Below are 16,380 nucleotides of genomic sequence, written 5' to 3' on the forward strand. Positions count from 1 at the left end.
TAGTGCCCACAAAGTGCAGTTTTTGACAGCAAAAAAAACATGTTTTTAACACTATAATTTGAAAAGACTCCTCTCCCCATTATTTCATCCCCTTCCCTCATCCAAATTTGGATACATTTTTCTATTTATTTTTTTTACAGAAATGTAGAGTTTTTATTTCCTTTTTTGAGTTGCAAAACCAGGATCTGCCTCGATCCCCAAATCCTGTGTACAGGCCAACAGTTCCTGTACTGGCCTGGGGTTAATATCCTGTTGTTGGGTTACTGGACCGTCATTTGTTTTTTCATAAGTTGGTTTTGTTTTTAATTTTTAGCAACAAAATTGCTCAAAATCTTATGTAAGGTGCATAACAACTAAACTGTTGAAGTTTTAGTGGCTTCTATACATTTTGGGAAAAGGAGAGAAAACATCCGCACAATTTTTATGGGTCTCGTGATTGGAATCCTAAAGAAATGTAAAAAGGTTTTCTTAAATCACCTTCATCATAATTGTTTTCTTTCGATTGAAACCAATTTTGGAACAATAACTTTACAGGGTACTTGGGACTAGCCTCATCTTCACTTTGAGCAAAGTTAATTTTCTCATTTAATCGGTAGGTGAATTTGTGGGTAATCACCAATGTTCCTATATCAATTCTATAACGAAGGCCCTTTCAATGGCTTTCTCCACTGAAGGCGGACTCGTGGATCATACAGTGATCATGTGCAGGGACTTGTCTACACATGCCTTAAACTAGTGCGAGTGCACAATAAGCTCTGGCCCGGTTCCGGAATGTCTCACTTCGTATGCAAAATAGACGCACATGCGCATTTTTCCAAAAAGTTTTGCCAAGAATGTATTTTCTGACGACATTGCATTCGGTCAATTTTTGGTCAATTGATAGTTATATTTGATGGGAAACTTTGATATTTCCGGTAAATTTTTGGGAAAAGAACTACCTACCGACCGACCTATACCGACCACGAAGTGACGTGTAGAAACTCCTGCCAGAGCTTAAAAACAACCTCAAAGCCAATGTAACCATTGGCAATTGACTCCACAAATAACTCTTTGCGGTGCCACACTGGAAGTATCCCAGCCAATGTAACTGAACGTTTTAACAGTTGTTTTATGAACTCTTGAAGTTCATAAAGACAGGACACACTGGCCTGTATCCTGTTTGCATAACACTGTTTCCAAGCCGGTTCTTGTTATCAGACAAACATGATGTGTATTTTGTTTGGTTTTGTTTTTACGGTTCATCCTGGTCTGTCAACTTCCTTCCTCTTCAGTAAAGGGCCCTGGAACTTGAATCTGTTTCTTCCTTCGTTTATGACTTTTTTTAAGGTACATATGGTTGCGGTGCGGGTCTTTACGGACGGATGGCATAAATAACCACATCAAAATACAGAAATGTTCTGTCAATAAGGATGTTCCCTAATGTCTGCACTACCACAGTGTCATGCACAATCATGCTTTGTTTCAATGACTTGGCATGATTCATGTTCATCCTCTTTATATCGATTTTCACTACTCAACTTATAATCTTTTTTTCTAATTAATCTTCTTACAATCCTTAATTATTCAAATACATGAGTCATTCTATAAATTTGGGGTCCTACTTTTTTTTGTTCCGACATCACAATTGTGTAAATTCTGGATGCACTCCTTAATGCCTTTTCACCCAAGAGTGATTAGGTACTAAAGTGAAGCACCCATCCAACCAATGAAAATAGTTTGAAGTAATATTTTATGATACTAGAGCGGCGTATTACAAACAAAGGCTCTAGGGACAGGAAAAATGTCACACTTTGGACCCTTAATTTAAAGATTGACGCACATTCCAATGTTTTAATAAGATTTCTGGGGAAAAATATTTAATATTATTACATCTCATACCAGGGGTGTGCATCAGAACCGGGTACCCAAGCATCCGACAGCTGGAACCGGTTCCAGATTATGGGATTGGTACCCGTAACCAACTTTACGAATTACTTAGTAACTTCTCAGACAATGAAAAAGGAAGGTTATGAATGTCATTTGTGGGGAATTTTCAAAAAGAAAACCATGCAGGCTACATGGAAAACCGAAATAACTTTCATGTTTAGGCGCAGTTTTTTTTGCAATACTCTTCCCTCAAACTATAGTGTGTCTGTATATTGTTACATGTAGTTTTGTCTCGTTAATCAACACTCAGCCAGACCTAACCTAAATGTGTTTTATCAAATGTTGTATTAAGACGAGTGCCGCTCACATTGATTGGGGACATTCATGCACGGTCAGGACCGAGGCTTTGTGTTCACTGTATCCAGAATGTGTTGTAGCTGGGGTTTTATATTAATGAGAGGGAACCGTTTCAAGCAATCCAGTTGTCAAACCTTTTTAGGGTGATTATAATATATCATCAAATAAAACGTCACAGGGGCAATTCAATGGTAACTAATACGGTACATTTAGAGGGGTCTTCCGTCAATTCTGTGTTCTATAAAGTCAAAGAATTTAGGGTAGATTTTTAAAGCTTTGGCAGGAGCTTCTACATGTCACTTGGTGGTCGGTCAGTATGTATGTTTGTCTGTCTGTCCGTTTATCTGTCCCCGAAAATTGACCAAAAGTATGGTGTTCCATATTTGCCATCGGCGTTGCATTTTTTGACGTCGCATTTTTAAGCTCTGGCAGGGATCATTTTGATCGCTTTCATGCAAGATTTCTTGCAACACTTCTTGCAACATGACCAGAGCTTACCGTGCACTCATTCTTACAGAATAACTTTTGGAGTTAAGTGACTAAACTACAAAAAAAGGCTAACGCAATAAACTTCTGTTGGTCTGGTAATAACTCACGTTTAAATACCCTGCATTTGAAAATTTCCTCATACTGTGCACTAATGGAAACATCTTTTTAGTGCCCTTACATCATTAGGGTGCAAGTCATATGCTACCATTTCAATTATTAAACCAATATTCATAAATACCTAAGACAGTTTACCCATTCCTATTGGACGAGAGCCCGTCACGTGGCCGGTCTTAAATGGATGACAAAGACGTGGCTAGCTGGTCTTAAACACTTTTCCAGTGTCACATGAAATTTGGACTCCTAGAAATCCAGTGCCTCTTACCGTTTTATTGGTTGAACGTTTGCAATCCTCACGTAGGCATGCACAATACTACCAGTGAGTTAGTATTTTATAGTCCTAAATTCACAACGCAACGCCCCAGGTGCATTCTGCGCAACATCAACGCGCGCGCCAATCTCCATAAAAGGAGTTTTTTTACATCTTACTCGCGAGCTGAACACTCCATTATTTAGCTAGAGGGGTGTTTAAAAAAACATGAAGTGAACTTGTTGAACAAAATGATGTTTTTTTTTACCGAAAAGTTTTTTTGACTGAAAAGTTATTTATGAATGGGAAAAAACATGTGCTTGGTCGGTATTAATCACTCTGTTTAAGACCACTTGGAGTCTGGGTGCTGATAATTACCGGACCGAAATCAGCACCCAGACTCGAACCGGTCTTAAACAGAGTGATTAAAAACACCTTGCTACGCATGTACTGCTCAATTCATATACCGAATCATGTGCTTCTACTGTTTTTCGGGTCCTTCAGATAACATCTAATTTGCCCAGCTTAAATGGCTGCGCTCGATATCAAGTCAAATAATAATTTAATTACAGTGCCATCCAAGGCTTTTTACATGCCATCCGCCCGAGGGGAGCTGATGAGTATAGACGCTTGTTTTCATCCTAAGCATTGTTTTAGGTTCAGAGATGTTGCAATAAAAAGACAAAAATCCCTGCAGCACGACTTTGGATCGATGCAACTAAAATTTAACATCCCCAAAGCCCCCCGAAAAAAATCAAATCTGTGATTTTATCAAATTATGATTCTAACAAATTGCACCCTCCACATCTTTTTTTCTATTTTTTTTCACTTAATGATTTATTTTCGACCAATGATATATTTTCTATTTATTTATTATTTTTTAAGCATTAATCAGGCTTACAACTGGGAATTTACGCACAAAATAGGAAATTCCAATCTTTACAAGACTTTGTACAGCTCATCCGAGGATCTGAGGAAAAGTTGCTTGCCCAAGTATAGTAATATTTGCATAGAAATTTTTGTAACTAACCCTCAACAATTAAATAATATTGTATTTAGGAATTTTCAGTGGCAATTGCAAAACTTTAGATAGTAATGTTTGGTAGGGGACTGTCAGAAATTCTAGACATCCAGTGAGAAAAACAATAAACTTTCATAAATTTCTGATAAATTGGATGCTTTTGGGAGGTTAGCCCAAGAAGATTTAGTGAAATCCAATTCCAATTTAACTGAACATTCCAACATCTACCGATACCAATTTGAGTCAACACCCCCCCCCCCTTCCTAAATTGCTGAAAATTGACAATTACATGTACAGCCGGCTTGCCTAGAATGTTAAACATTAACATCCACGGCTGTGGCGCCACAGCCAATGATAACTTATCCTGGGCTGGAGGTCGATGCGTGCCAATAATTATTAATTATCTTTGGTATTAATGACTTACCTAGGACATGAGCTACAGTTTCCACTGCCAGACTAGTGAGTCTGAATCAATTATTGGCCCCTTTATCTAATTAAAAATAAACGGCCTTCTTTGAGGTACACAACGTATTGAACATATGCTGTTTTCAACGTTTTTATTTTAAACAAAAATATAAATTACAAACTGATGAGTTCCTCCTCAAAAAAAAAAGACAAATGGACTAAAAGAAGTTTGATGTGTCCACTGGCATAACCACTGCCCTAATATTATCTGAAAAGTGAAATAATTACAAAAAATTATCATAATATTGTCAATGTGAGGAGAATTGCATTTTACTATATGGGTTGGAGTAAAAAGAATTAAGCATGGTTTACGTTTTCAGTAATTTTGATGCAAAGTTGTATGAATCGTGACTCGGACTCAAGTCCGACTCAAGTCCCATTTTCCATGACTCGGACTCTGGCTCGAGTCACGGACTTGGACTCGGACTTGACCTGCATGACTTGGGACTCGACCAAATTACCACAAATCAAGTTGTTGTTTTTTTTTCAACAATATTCATCGTCATGTAATTACAAGTTATTTTGCAGCAATCCTCTCCTGAGCAAGCGATACAGTCAGTGCGGAGCAGAAGAAATGCATCTAAGTACTCTACATACACAGCTTAAAAACTTATTCCAATGTATAGTACTTAATGGTGACTCTTGACTCAGACTCGACCCTTTGTGACTCGTGACTCAGACTGGACCTGCATGACTCGGGACTCAGACTCAGACTCCGGAGAGGCAACTCAGACTCGGCGTTTGGTGACTCAAATACAAAATCCGTTTCAATGCATCAACTGTCATATTTATATTTTGATATGTCAGTTTTTAACATCCTACCTCAATTAAGGTGAAATTTCAAGCCTTTGTATACAATTTCAAATACAGCTGCCAGAAAAAAAAATCTCAAAACCAACAAATCTCAATAAAATATAGCAACGTTCAATAACCACAAATTATTCATCAGCCACCAGCAAATTTTAGAGATGAACACAGCAGAGCTTCATAAAATAAACTGGTCGAAATCAAGGTTAACTCTTTGCCTTTGTAACAAAATTTGGCCTTTGTAAGCACATTAAAACTAATAAAAAACGAATACCTATTAAAGCTGCTGGTACTCGCTCCATTACAATTCAAGTGCTGTATATACTAAGTTCATTATGTTGGAAAAGAAAAAAATTGTGTGACCTCAAAAACATAACTCTGACACAACTAAAAGAAAGTCCCCACTCATTGGAGGGGTCATAATTTTGAATCTGATCGTCTTATGATGATGTCATTTATATAGACCTTTGGGGAATTTTGTTAGCTACATTTTGATACCCTATTTGCTACCAAAGATTTAAATCGTTCAAGATTGACAACAGTTCATGAATTTGATGCAGTTTGAAAAGATGCAAATTTAAAGATTACGAAAAAAAAGGAGAAATTGCTAAGCGTGACCACATATGCCTGAATTGGCCCCTATTGACTGCACTGTGCCGAACAAAGTGCGGGTAATTCCATTTGTGTGCTCCCATGCATGCAAGCACTGTGCGATCGGTATTCCCTGCCCTTTGTTTTGGGCAGTGTAACATTGTCACATAGCAATTTCCACTCGCGTACTCTTTAAATTTGCAATTTTCAAACTGCATCATATTTCAACAACAGTTGTCAACGTTGGACGATTTACAGTCCTTGGATTAAGATCATACTGGTACTAAACACCATGTGAAATGATTCCCTCTGGCTTGAGCACTGTCATTTAGAAGAAATTGATTACCAAAGATCAGTCAATTGACAGATTTTTGGAAATAAAGACTTCTATAGACGAAATCTTGTTTACTGATCAAAAGGTTGTGCATGGTTTTTCACTGTTTTCTCGAAAAGAGTAATATCCACTGAAATGAAACTACAATGGGTTAGGTTTTGAACATTCTTCTTTGAATTTTGAGTGGTGTTTTTATTGGAAATGAACAAATGCATGAAAAGCAAATGATCCTTTATGCCTTCAATGTGTTAGTATTTTGTAAATAAAGCACTACATGTATTATAAAAGGGCATAGGGAGCCTAAAAAGACTTCAATTGATATACAGCCTATTTTGGTTAAAAAAAAAAAATCCTTTGCCAGACGGCATTTTCCCAAGTGCTGTTGACTCAGTACATGCACTCTATAATAATTTGTGTGTGTGTGTGTGTGGAAAAAGCAAGAACGCTTATAGTCTATCAGCCAAAGGATAGCCTATGATAAAGTCAAGTGCTGAGAACGTGTTCGTGGCACACAGAAGCGCATTTATATTAAGTCTTCAATAGATACTGTCTAGATCCATCCGGTTTTCCTTTTAAGTGCTCATTAAGTCAACGGTTAATGGATACCTTTTAATCTCTTAATGGCAAGCTTAACAGACTCCTTGCCTGTGTTTTAACCACTTGGCAGACAAATCTGTATGGTATATTAGAGTATATTATTTGCAGCTATCCAAAAAGGAACTGACAAAATTATTGTTGAAAAGCATACTTGGTTTAAAGATAGTAATGGCACTAAACTCCCTGTGAAATTACATGTATTGTTTCTGGCATGGTGTCATTTTGAAGAAAACAATAAAAGAAGGTCATTTCAAAAGATGCATTTTTGGAAATTGTCGTTAGTACTTTGTTTTTAATGCACGAAGCCATGAATGGGTGCGAGCAAGTGCTGACTTGATGCATACGTGTGTGCCGTTGCTATAATTAATCGGTTCAGTGCGTGACACCCCGTATGTAGCTGCAATTGGCTGATTGAGAACGCGTCCCGGACACTGATTTTGGGCGAAATTCAAAACATGACTCGACAACTTTTGAATTAAAATTGAGATCCTCGAATGTTGTTTTCTTGGAATATACATTATTCACTGAGCTAAAAGTTCGTCAGGTTAGTTGTTAAGCACCCTTTTTTAGATTTTGAACACTTTTGTTGTTTCTAACAACAACAAAAACCGACAAATGATATACTCTACCTTTAACCCTAAAAGGGCGGGGTTATTTTGACCATCTCTAACATAATTACATGATGTGGATAGTGATCTTTTACTTAAAGGCTTTGACGATCATTTGCTTTTCATGCATTTTGTGTTTGCCTCTAAATAAAACACCACTCCAAATCCATAGAAGAAAGTTTGAAACCTAACCTGCTGATGTTTTTGCTCTGTGGATATTACACTCTTCTAAAAAACAATGGGGAAACAAAAAAGGCGCACAACCTTTTGATCACGGAACATAATTTCATCAATAGAACTCTTTATTCCAAAAATCAGTCACTTGCCTGATCGCTGGAAATCACTTACATTTCTTGCCGTCTTCTAAATGAAAGCAAGCCAGACACAATCATTTCACGGGATGTTTAGTGCCGGTCTTTAACCCAAGTAAACTTTCTGAAGATAGTTCAGTAGATTACGCTTGAGATAAACGCAAATGATCCTATATGCCATGAAAGACTGTTTGTGTTATTTTCAAGTACTACAAGCACATACCTTTTTTGATAGATCCTGTTTCTCAGTGAAGTATACATTTGTACACATCGTTCAATTCATAAATACAAATGAAACATCAAATAAACCCCAAACGCAACCCCCCCCCCAAGAAAAAGAAAACAAAATAAACAGACCATTGCTAACATGAAAACTTACTTGTTTCTTGAAGCAGACATCAACACTTCATTTGCTTTTGCCAATTTCCAAAAATGTTCACCAAGCACAAAGTTAATCATAAAACATCCACATGTGGACAACACTGGCACAAAGAAAATGTTCTTCTGTAATTACATCCAAGAAAACATGTTGGATATCTGACAATTGATTTCACTCAGACGCTGCACCTGGATGTCTTCAAGGCAGTACGATGACAGCTTTTGTAGCCAATCAGTCTTTGGCGGCGAGTGTCGTGGTCGTCTGTTAACTTACAATCAATAATCCGCCAGCCATAACAAACACACACAGCCCACAAACCACTGGCCCAAACTTTGGCCTCTTCCTGTTTGGACAATAGAGGGCAGTCTTCTTGGTGTTAGAATGGGGAAATTTGTGGTTGCACTGAAGGTTGCAGACTGGTAAAAATACTGCCATAGAACACACCGATAAATACACCCACTTCCGAAATTCAGGAAAACTACTAACAACTCTCCAAGGTGTTTGAGTCACATGTCAAATTAAAGCATATTTTATTATCTGTCATTTTCTGTTCAACTTTTTGGGGTTAACCAATGACATTTGGGGAAAAAAATTCCATCAAAAGATGATCACGCCTAAATGTAGTCCTGAAGCCAATTGCCATTTTCAAAAATGATGCAGGCCTGCCAACTCTCACGCATTGAGAGTGAGACACACGCAATTTCAGGTTATTGTCACGCCCTCACGCCTACACAGGATTTTCTCACACTAACAAAAATAAATAAATAAACCTTGAAAATGATGTTTAAATGCTGACCTTTTGCTCAAAAAATTGGTTAAAGTGTTCAGAAATTGCCTCAAACAGCACCACAGAGAGTCTAGAATCCAAATAATTTTGGAGGCCCTTGGGCTGTCCCTGAAACCCAAGCCGTTAGGGCTTCATGCTTCGCGCTCCCCTTACTTCTGATCAATTAAGCTCCATTGCCAAATTCTCACTCTCAGCTCTTACTCAAAGTTGGCAGCCCTGATGATACCTGCGCTCCATTGCAAAATGGAGCAATTTTAGGGCCTATCCAAATTTCATAGAAATACAAGTTTGCAGTCCTGTTCAGGGCTCCCAACCTTTTTTTTTTTACAAACCCTCAAGCTCATGGCCCACAAAATGCTAAATAGCTAAAAAAAAAATTGAGGGCGCGCAAATCGTGATTTGACCGGCGTAGGCAACGACTCTGTGGCAGTTCAACCAATTGTCTTCCAATTCAATCTCCCAAACCAATATAATTTCAATCTTTTTACATGTACAGTACTGTTGTGTCTCAACAACATTCATGAACATGGAGAATGAGCACACATATTGGAATATTTCTTATCAAAAACCAAACAGACAAACAAGCAACCAAACCAAAAACAAAATTATGTCCCTCTGAAAAAGCAATTGTTACATAGTGAGCAGCCACTGCAAACTGCTTTTTGAAGATCATTAGGCCTATAAAGTATAATCAGATTAATCATCTTTCTTGTCAACAGGACCTTTCTTGTTTCTTCAAATTATCAAGAGAAAAATATTAGATGGCAAAATGAACTATGGCTGAGACAAAAGGATGTACATGTATCAAGTTTAATATCCTCTAGTGGGGTCATTTCATGTCAAATCACCCAATGGGTTACACCCCACCCCTTTCAAATTTGCTCATATTTAGTATGTGGGGTAATTTAGGCTGAAAAAGCTGAAATTTTAAGTTTTAGCACCATCGGACAAACGGTTTTTGTGCTACCGCCCCCCCATTGTTTAGCAATTTTGGTCAAAATGGGCGTGGCCGCCAATTTTCAAATGACCATATTTCCACAACCTGTGGGCCAAATTTGTTAATCTTGGTTTCTTTGGAAAGGTAACGTCATAAGGAATCCAAATTTACCATTATTTTTCATGTTAAAGTAATTTGAAGTATGATGACCTTTTGACCTTTACTTTGAACTTGAATTTGACCTTGTGGATCACTTGACCTTGAGACGAACTTAGATGAAAATTAAACCCCAACATGTTTTCTACAAAATATCCAAAAATTGGGTGTATAATATTTTTTGTTTGATTTCCAGCTCATGTCAAAGTTGGCATACGTGTTGCAAAATGTGATATCCCTATACATGAACATACTTCAGGGACAAAAAAAAATCACGTACATGTATGCCAACTGTGACATATGAGCTAGAAACCAAACAAAAAATATTATACCCCCAATTTTTTGATATTTTGTAGAAACATGGTGGGGTTTAACTTTCATCCAAGTTCGTCTCAACGTCGGGTGATCCACAAGGTCAAATTCAAGGTCAAAGTAAAGGTCAAAAGGTCATTATACTTCAAATAACCCCGACATGAAAAATAATGGTAAATTTGGATTCCTTATGATGTTATCTTTCAAAAGAAACCAAGATTAACAAATTTGGCTCACAGGTAAATGGAGATTAGTCTATGTAATAGACGCTCGTTGAAGACGAGCGTCTATCACATGCGTGCAGATTCCACGATTACTTATGCAAGACGGCCGCGTAGATCGGGCCAAGTTTTGACCAATCAACAGGCGTCTACTATATCGTACAAGCAGTTCGGCTGGCTGGAAAACACAGGGCCAAGCAGCTGGTAGCAAACACTTTTTCCATAACCAGTTGGCAGCTGAACAAATGTGTCAAATTTGTCCTTGACAACAATGCTAATTGCACTTTTCTGCTTATCTGTTAGAGTTGAAAATGATGTTGTCAGAGAGCTAAGCACTTCCCAGAAACATCTTTCCATGTCTCTGTTGACAAAAGTTGGTTTCATGGAGGCCGCCATGTCTGCTGAGTCAGCTGACAGCTGTTGACTAATCAACATCCTCCGTCGCAATCTGGACGGAAAATGACTGTAAACGGCTGTGATTGGCTGATGTGCTGCGTTGCATAATATTTGCATGCACGCATGTATCAGACGTTCGTACGGAACACACGGCTCGCTCCGTAGAACGGGTGATACTCAGACTAAATGGAGATATGGTCATTTGAAAATTGGCAGCCACGCCCATTTTGACCAAAATTGCCAAATAAGGGCGGGCGGTAGCGCAAAAACCATTTGTCGATGGTTCTAAAACTTAAAATTTTAGCTTTTTCAGCCTAACTTACCCAATAAACTAAATATGAACCAATTTGAAGGGGGTGGGGTTTAAATTTTAAAAAAATTTGGGTGATTTGACACGGAATGACCCAGTAGGCACATTCAACAGACTAAAAACTTAAAAACACAAGAACTATTACGTCAAGTTTTAAGTATACAAAAACTAATACAAAAATGGGCAAAAATTCGGGGGGGGGGGGATGGGCCATTGTATCAAATGCAATGCTCCCCCCATTTTTCTCGTGAGAAACAAAAAATGTTGACTTTCAGATTATATTCAAACTTCCGACAGTCTAAAATGTATTAAGTAGTTCTGAATAATGGAGAACAAACAATACACACATTTTAAATGCACCATTTTGATGTAGGATTAATTCACCCAAGTGCACAAGTTTGTATCAGGAGTGCATTTGTATCATGAACAGCGCCCTCTAGTGTAATGAGGCACCCCCCCCCCCCCACTTAGAATTTCCACCCCCGAGCACTTTTAGGATTTTAGGTGATCCCCCATTACTCGCTGACCCAGATTTACGCCTGCTTTTTATGAAAAACTCTCCTGTGGTAAACCAGATTTCTGTGGTTTGATGGCCACTGTTCATTCATAACTTGATTGAGTGATTTCTGAAGGAAACGAGGCTAGAAAATAATACTGACACTCTTTTTTTTTGGGGGGGGGGGGGCGGTCTGTGTCACAGGATCAGAAAACCATTCATGCGGTTAACCTCCACAAGTGTTTTCCCTGGAAAGCCACTCATAACTGCATGGCAAAAACCTATTCTTTTGAAAGCATTATCAAAAGTTTCCAAAGATCATTGACTTCTTACAATGGTACCCACAAGTTTAGGTGGGGCCACAGCAATATAATCACAATGCAATATTGTACGTGTGGCCATGCACTTCTTATTTAAGTTTGAGCAAACATTCTTTTGATTTCGCACTTTTACAAATACAAACTTAAGCCTATTATGGGCAAAAGACACAATTTTTTTTTAATGATTTAAATTTTTGGGGGGTAAACACCACCCCAATGAAAACTTTCTCGCTATGCTACTACCCAATTACATTTGGTAGTATAATATTTCAGTCCAATTCCAACAAATTATAAGTTGCAGAAATGTCAGCTTTAATCACAACTCATGTCACAATCACATAGGATGAGCAACTACAAAGAAACTAGATGGCTTGTGATCACTTGTGATTGATCTGTGACAGTTGGTAAAGACTTCACTAAAACTCTGGGTTTTTCTCAAGCCTTGAAGAATAAGGGCGCAATATGAAAGTCTCTTGTTTCATCCTGCTTATGTCTCTATCCATGTCTGCATGCAAAGTCACATCATGCCTAAGAATGAGCTATCATGCACTATAAAATTGGAACACAGCTCAAATCCTCACTATGACCTGTAACCTAAAGAATGAAGCACTAAAATGTTGTAGTCTGGGAGTGGGAGTGCTGCTCTGTCAATCACAGAATTGTAGTTATCTCCAAAAGTTACCAAGTGCAGGTCATTACATGTACAATGCAAGTCAATCAAAGTCATCGTGAAAAACTATTCAAATGAATTATTCATTTGAATTGTTTGGTTGTGGTACCCGCTGCTGTATCAGATTCAAAGCAGCGAGCTGACCCCGTCAAGCTTGGTGATCGAGCGGTAAAACATCAGGAGGTAGTGGGTTCGAGTCCCACCTGAGTAGTTTGTGAGTTTTTTTCACAATCACTCGGGACAACACCGAGTATACAGTATTTATAAAAATAAGTCGGCAAATGGCGAAACCAAATATTGTATTGAAATGAACTTTGACAAAGACATTTCCGCAGTCATCTTTCATCCCCTAGCTGTTACGTGTGATTTGAGATGTGATTTGACTTGTGATTAACTAATGATTGACTTACGACAGACTTGACTACATTAGCCTACTCTAGTACATCAGACCCAAGGGCGGATCCAGGGGGGGGCCAAAGGGGGCCATGGCCCCCCCCCCCCAAAAACGAAACCAAATTTTTTTTTTTTTATGTGACATCGCAATAAAGGCAGGCAATGAGCACACCACCATCTTTTTCTCAAAAAACATTGGTAAAGTGGTCAGAAATTGCCTCAGATCGCACCACAGAGCATCTAGAATCCAAAAAATTTTCGGGGCCCTTAAGCGGGCCCCGAACCCCACGCCGTAATTTTTTTGACCCACTTTTTTGGGGTACCAAAATTTTTTTTGGCCCCCCCCCCAAAAATTGTGTTCTGGATCCGCCCTTGATCAGACCCTTCAGTAATCTTACCTTGATTCTGAACTTGGTAGATGACAGTCCTCCAGCGACCATTGTCTAAGATGTTGAATTTCTCCCGAATGCTTGGTATCAGTTCTTGCACCGTCATACAGCTGCCCAGCCAGATTGCTTTAGCCGTCATCTTACTACCATCATTGTAGTAGAATCTCAATGCACCTTCAAAGTTCATCCCCTGATACAAGGTTGAGTATATCATGACCAGAAGCTAAACAATTCTAGTCTTTTAATTACAGTAATTTGAAAGACAAACAAAGAAATTGACTGGAGCGAGGTTTGAACCTGCAACCTCTGGATTGCCGCTCCAATGCTCAACGAACGAGCTATGCAGCCCTATGTTGGCAGTTCCTTGAACAATGACATCGACAAAATGGGGAACCCCCAACACAAGGCTGGATAGCTCAGTTGGTAGAGCACCGGAACTGCAATCTGGAGGACGCAGGTTCAAACCCCGATCCAGTCAATTTCTTTGTTCAACTTACAATTCAAATAAAATAATATTCACTGAGCTGAAATATGAACATGTTAGGTTTTGAACATTATTTTTTGGATTTGGAATGGATTTATAACTGCAAACAAAAAATGCATAAAGAGCAAATGATCCTATAGGCCTTTAATTCCCCAAAAAAGGATAAACATTGGGAAAAAGGATTCAAGTTCATGTAGTGTTTGCCGACTTGCCGTTTAGCCAATTTGACAGAGTGCGTGCTTTTTTCTTAAAATGTTTTTGTAAATAACCTTCTAACAATTAATGACAGAGAGCATTATACTTTCAGGAATTGTTTGAACAAAATGTTTTGAAAGAAATCATGTACCCCATGCTCTTTAAAAGAATGGAAGTTTTTGTCCTAACAAATTTTCACTTGGTACGTTTCGTTTTAACGAAAAAAACTACTTGGAATAAGGAATTTCATTTTGCACACAAGCTAACCCTCCCTCCAAGAGCAGAATTATTGTCTGGCAGCCGATAATTCGATTTTTGTGAAGAAATAATTAAATTACAACATGTCAGTGGATTTTTTTCGTTTGATGTCTCATTCACAAGTGAATAATTAATATGTTTCCAGGAAAAAATAGCAATTAAAAAAAAAAAAAAATTCCAGGTGAAATTCGAAAATAGCATGGGGAATGCATCTTTATGAACCTGTTGAAAGCAGATCAAAATGTCAGTGACCATGGTTGATAGGCCTTGCCTTGTGGCTACCACTGCCTGCCCTAAAAGCTGTGATTTTTTTTTCAAAGACATGTTTTGTTCGGATTCAGTCATTATGTCAGCTATATGATATGCAAGGTTACAGGCTACTATTCAGTTGTCAAGAGTCAATGATTAATTGTATTTTTTTATTTATCTATCTTTGTGAAGGATGTAAATATATATCCACTCTCATCAACAATATTGTTTTTCTACCTTGGAACACATGCAGAGTTTATTTTCAAAACGTCGCCCATTTGAAAAAAGTGAAACATTGCACAGTTATGAAACTTTAAAGACTACTACCGATATAACAGCCGTTTCTAAACTTTATTTTTTATCTTATTTGTATGGCTCTTTTTTACTAACTAAATTCAGAATTAAGGGCGACAAGAGGCGAAAGCAGTCCACTAAAAATGTACAGGGCTAGAAACATTTGGGTCATTTTCTCTCAATTTATCCAGGATTTTTTTTTTTTCTTAACAAAACCCCACTGAAATCGTCATAGGCATTACTTTCTGGCCTAAGTGGGTTTTTTTCAGGCACAAACTTAAAACTGCAAAATTTGCTTTCGTCTGGAGTGTGCAAGGTCGAAGGAATTCAGCAGGGCTCCTTTCCAAATGTTAAATGTGTGCCTCAGGGTACCATCCACAATATTTAGGGCCGAATCGCGGTGCTAAAACCAGGGGAGCGAGTGACCACTGATAAAAATAGCTGAAAACAGCTGAAAAAGGTGTAAAAAAGCTGAACTTTGGAAATCTCCTATACTTTTGTACAAAGCAAGTGAGGAAAAAAAGCTGAAATCCAAGACAAAAAAAGCTGAGATTTCATACCCCTGTAAAATGCACCGGACTGAATCACAGGCTGAATCACAGGCTGCGACATTGTTTTTAACTCAGAATGTTAAAGCTGTCGAAACTGACTTTGGGAAGCCAGGAGAGAGTGCAAATGCATTTATCGGGTTTTGGAATAAACTCTTCACTTTGTTCAGGAAGAGAGGAAATATTTAAATATCTGTGTACACCAACATTTTCAATCGGCATCAATTTTTTTGGGTCAATGGAAGTCATCCCAAAACAAGAATGCAAATTCCCCCCCTCCCCCGAATTTCAAATACAACAACCACTGGAATGCTGTCAATTAGACAAAAGGACAGGATAGGGTATACGGAGGGACAGAGTCTAACACAATGACGGTTTCATTTATGAAGACAGATTATCCTTTGTAAAATCATGCCCATTTGACATTCATGAAGGCAAAAGTCTGAGTATCCGACATTCAGGTGTGTAGAGCCACGGTCGAACGTCTTACATATCCTGACATCCTAGTCAACTTAAGAGGTGTGATGCCATTTAGATCAGAAAGGTGGACTAAGCTGTTGATTGGTCAATTCAGATGCCATGTTTTTGTAATACAACAATGGGTTACCGAAGACCCGATATCGAAGGTGCATGCTGAATGGTCAGAATCTCGAGGTCAAGACGCAGTCTTGTTTGGATCATTAATTGCCGAATCTGCTTGCATATCATAGGCCCTTGTTGTGCAAGGGGATAGTCCACAGACTTGGCAAAATTAAGGTCTGAAACGTTTTACA

The 16,380-nt window shown here is 38.3% G+C and overlaps 1 protein-coding gene and 1 non-coding gene across 3 annotated transcripts in view; one reads left to right on the top strand and one right to left on the bottom strand.

Annotated features, from left to right (window-relative positions):
* The window catches only part of LOC119734674 (ras-associating and dilute domain-containing protein-like), a 55,003-nt gene that overhangs the window by 35,150 nt on the left and 3,473 nt on the right, over window positions 1-16,380 (bottom strand). The window contains exon 4 of one of the 2 annotated variants that reach the window (XM_038208197.1): window positions 13,589-13,769. In XM_038208197.1, the coding sequence (XP_038064125.1) occupies window positions 13,589-13,769 (181 nt within the window). Of the gene's footprint in view, window positions 1-8,192; window positions 9,174-13,588; window positions 13,770-16,380 lie in introns of those variants that run through there. The other variant, XM_038208198.1, reaches the window with a different exon arrangement.
* Window positions 13,985-14,057, top strand: Trnaa-ugc. Its single transcript has one exon. It is a non-coding gene; the product is annotated as a tRNA-Ala (tRNA).

This window comes from Patiria miniata, unplaced genomic scaffold, assembly GCF_015706575.1.
Source record: "Patiria miniata isolate m_02_andy unplaced genomic scaffold, ASM1570657v1 HiC_scaffold_28, whole genome shotgun sequence".
NCBI classification, from domain to species: Eukaryota; Metazoa; Echinodermata; class Asteroidea; order Valvatida; family Asterinidae; genus Patiria; species Patiria miniata.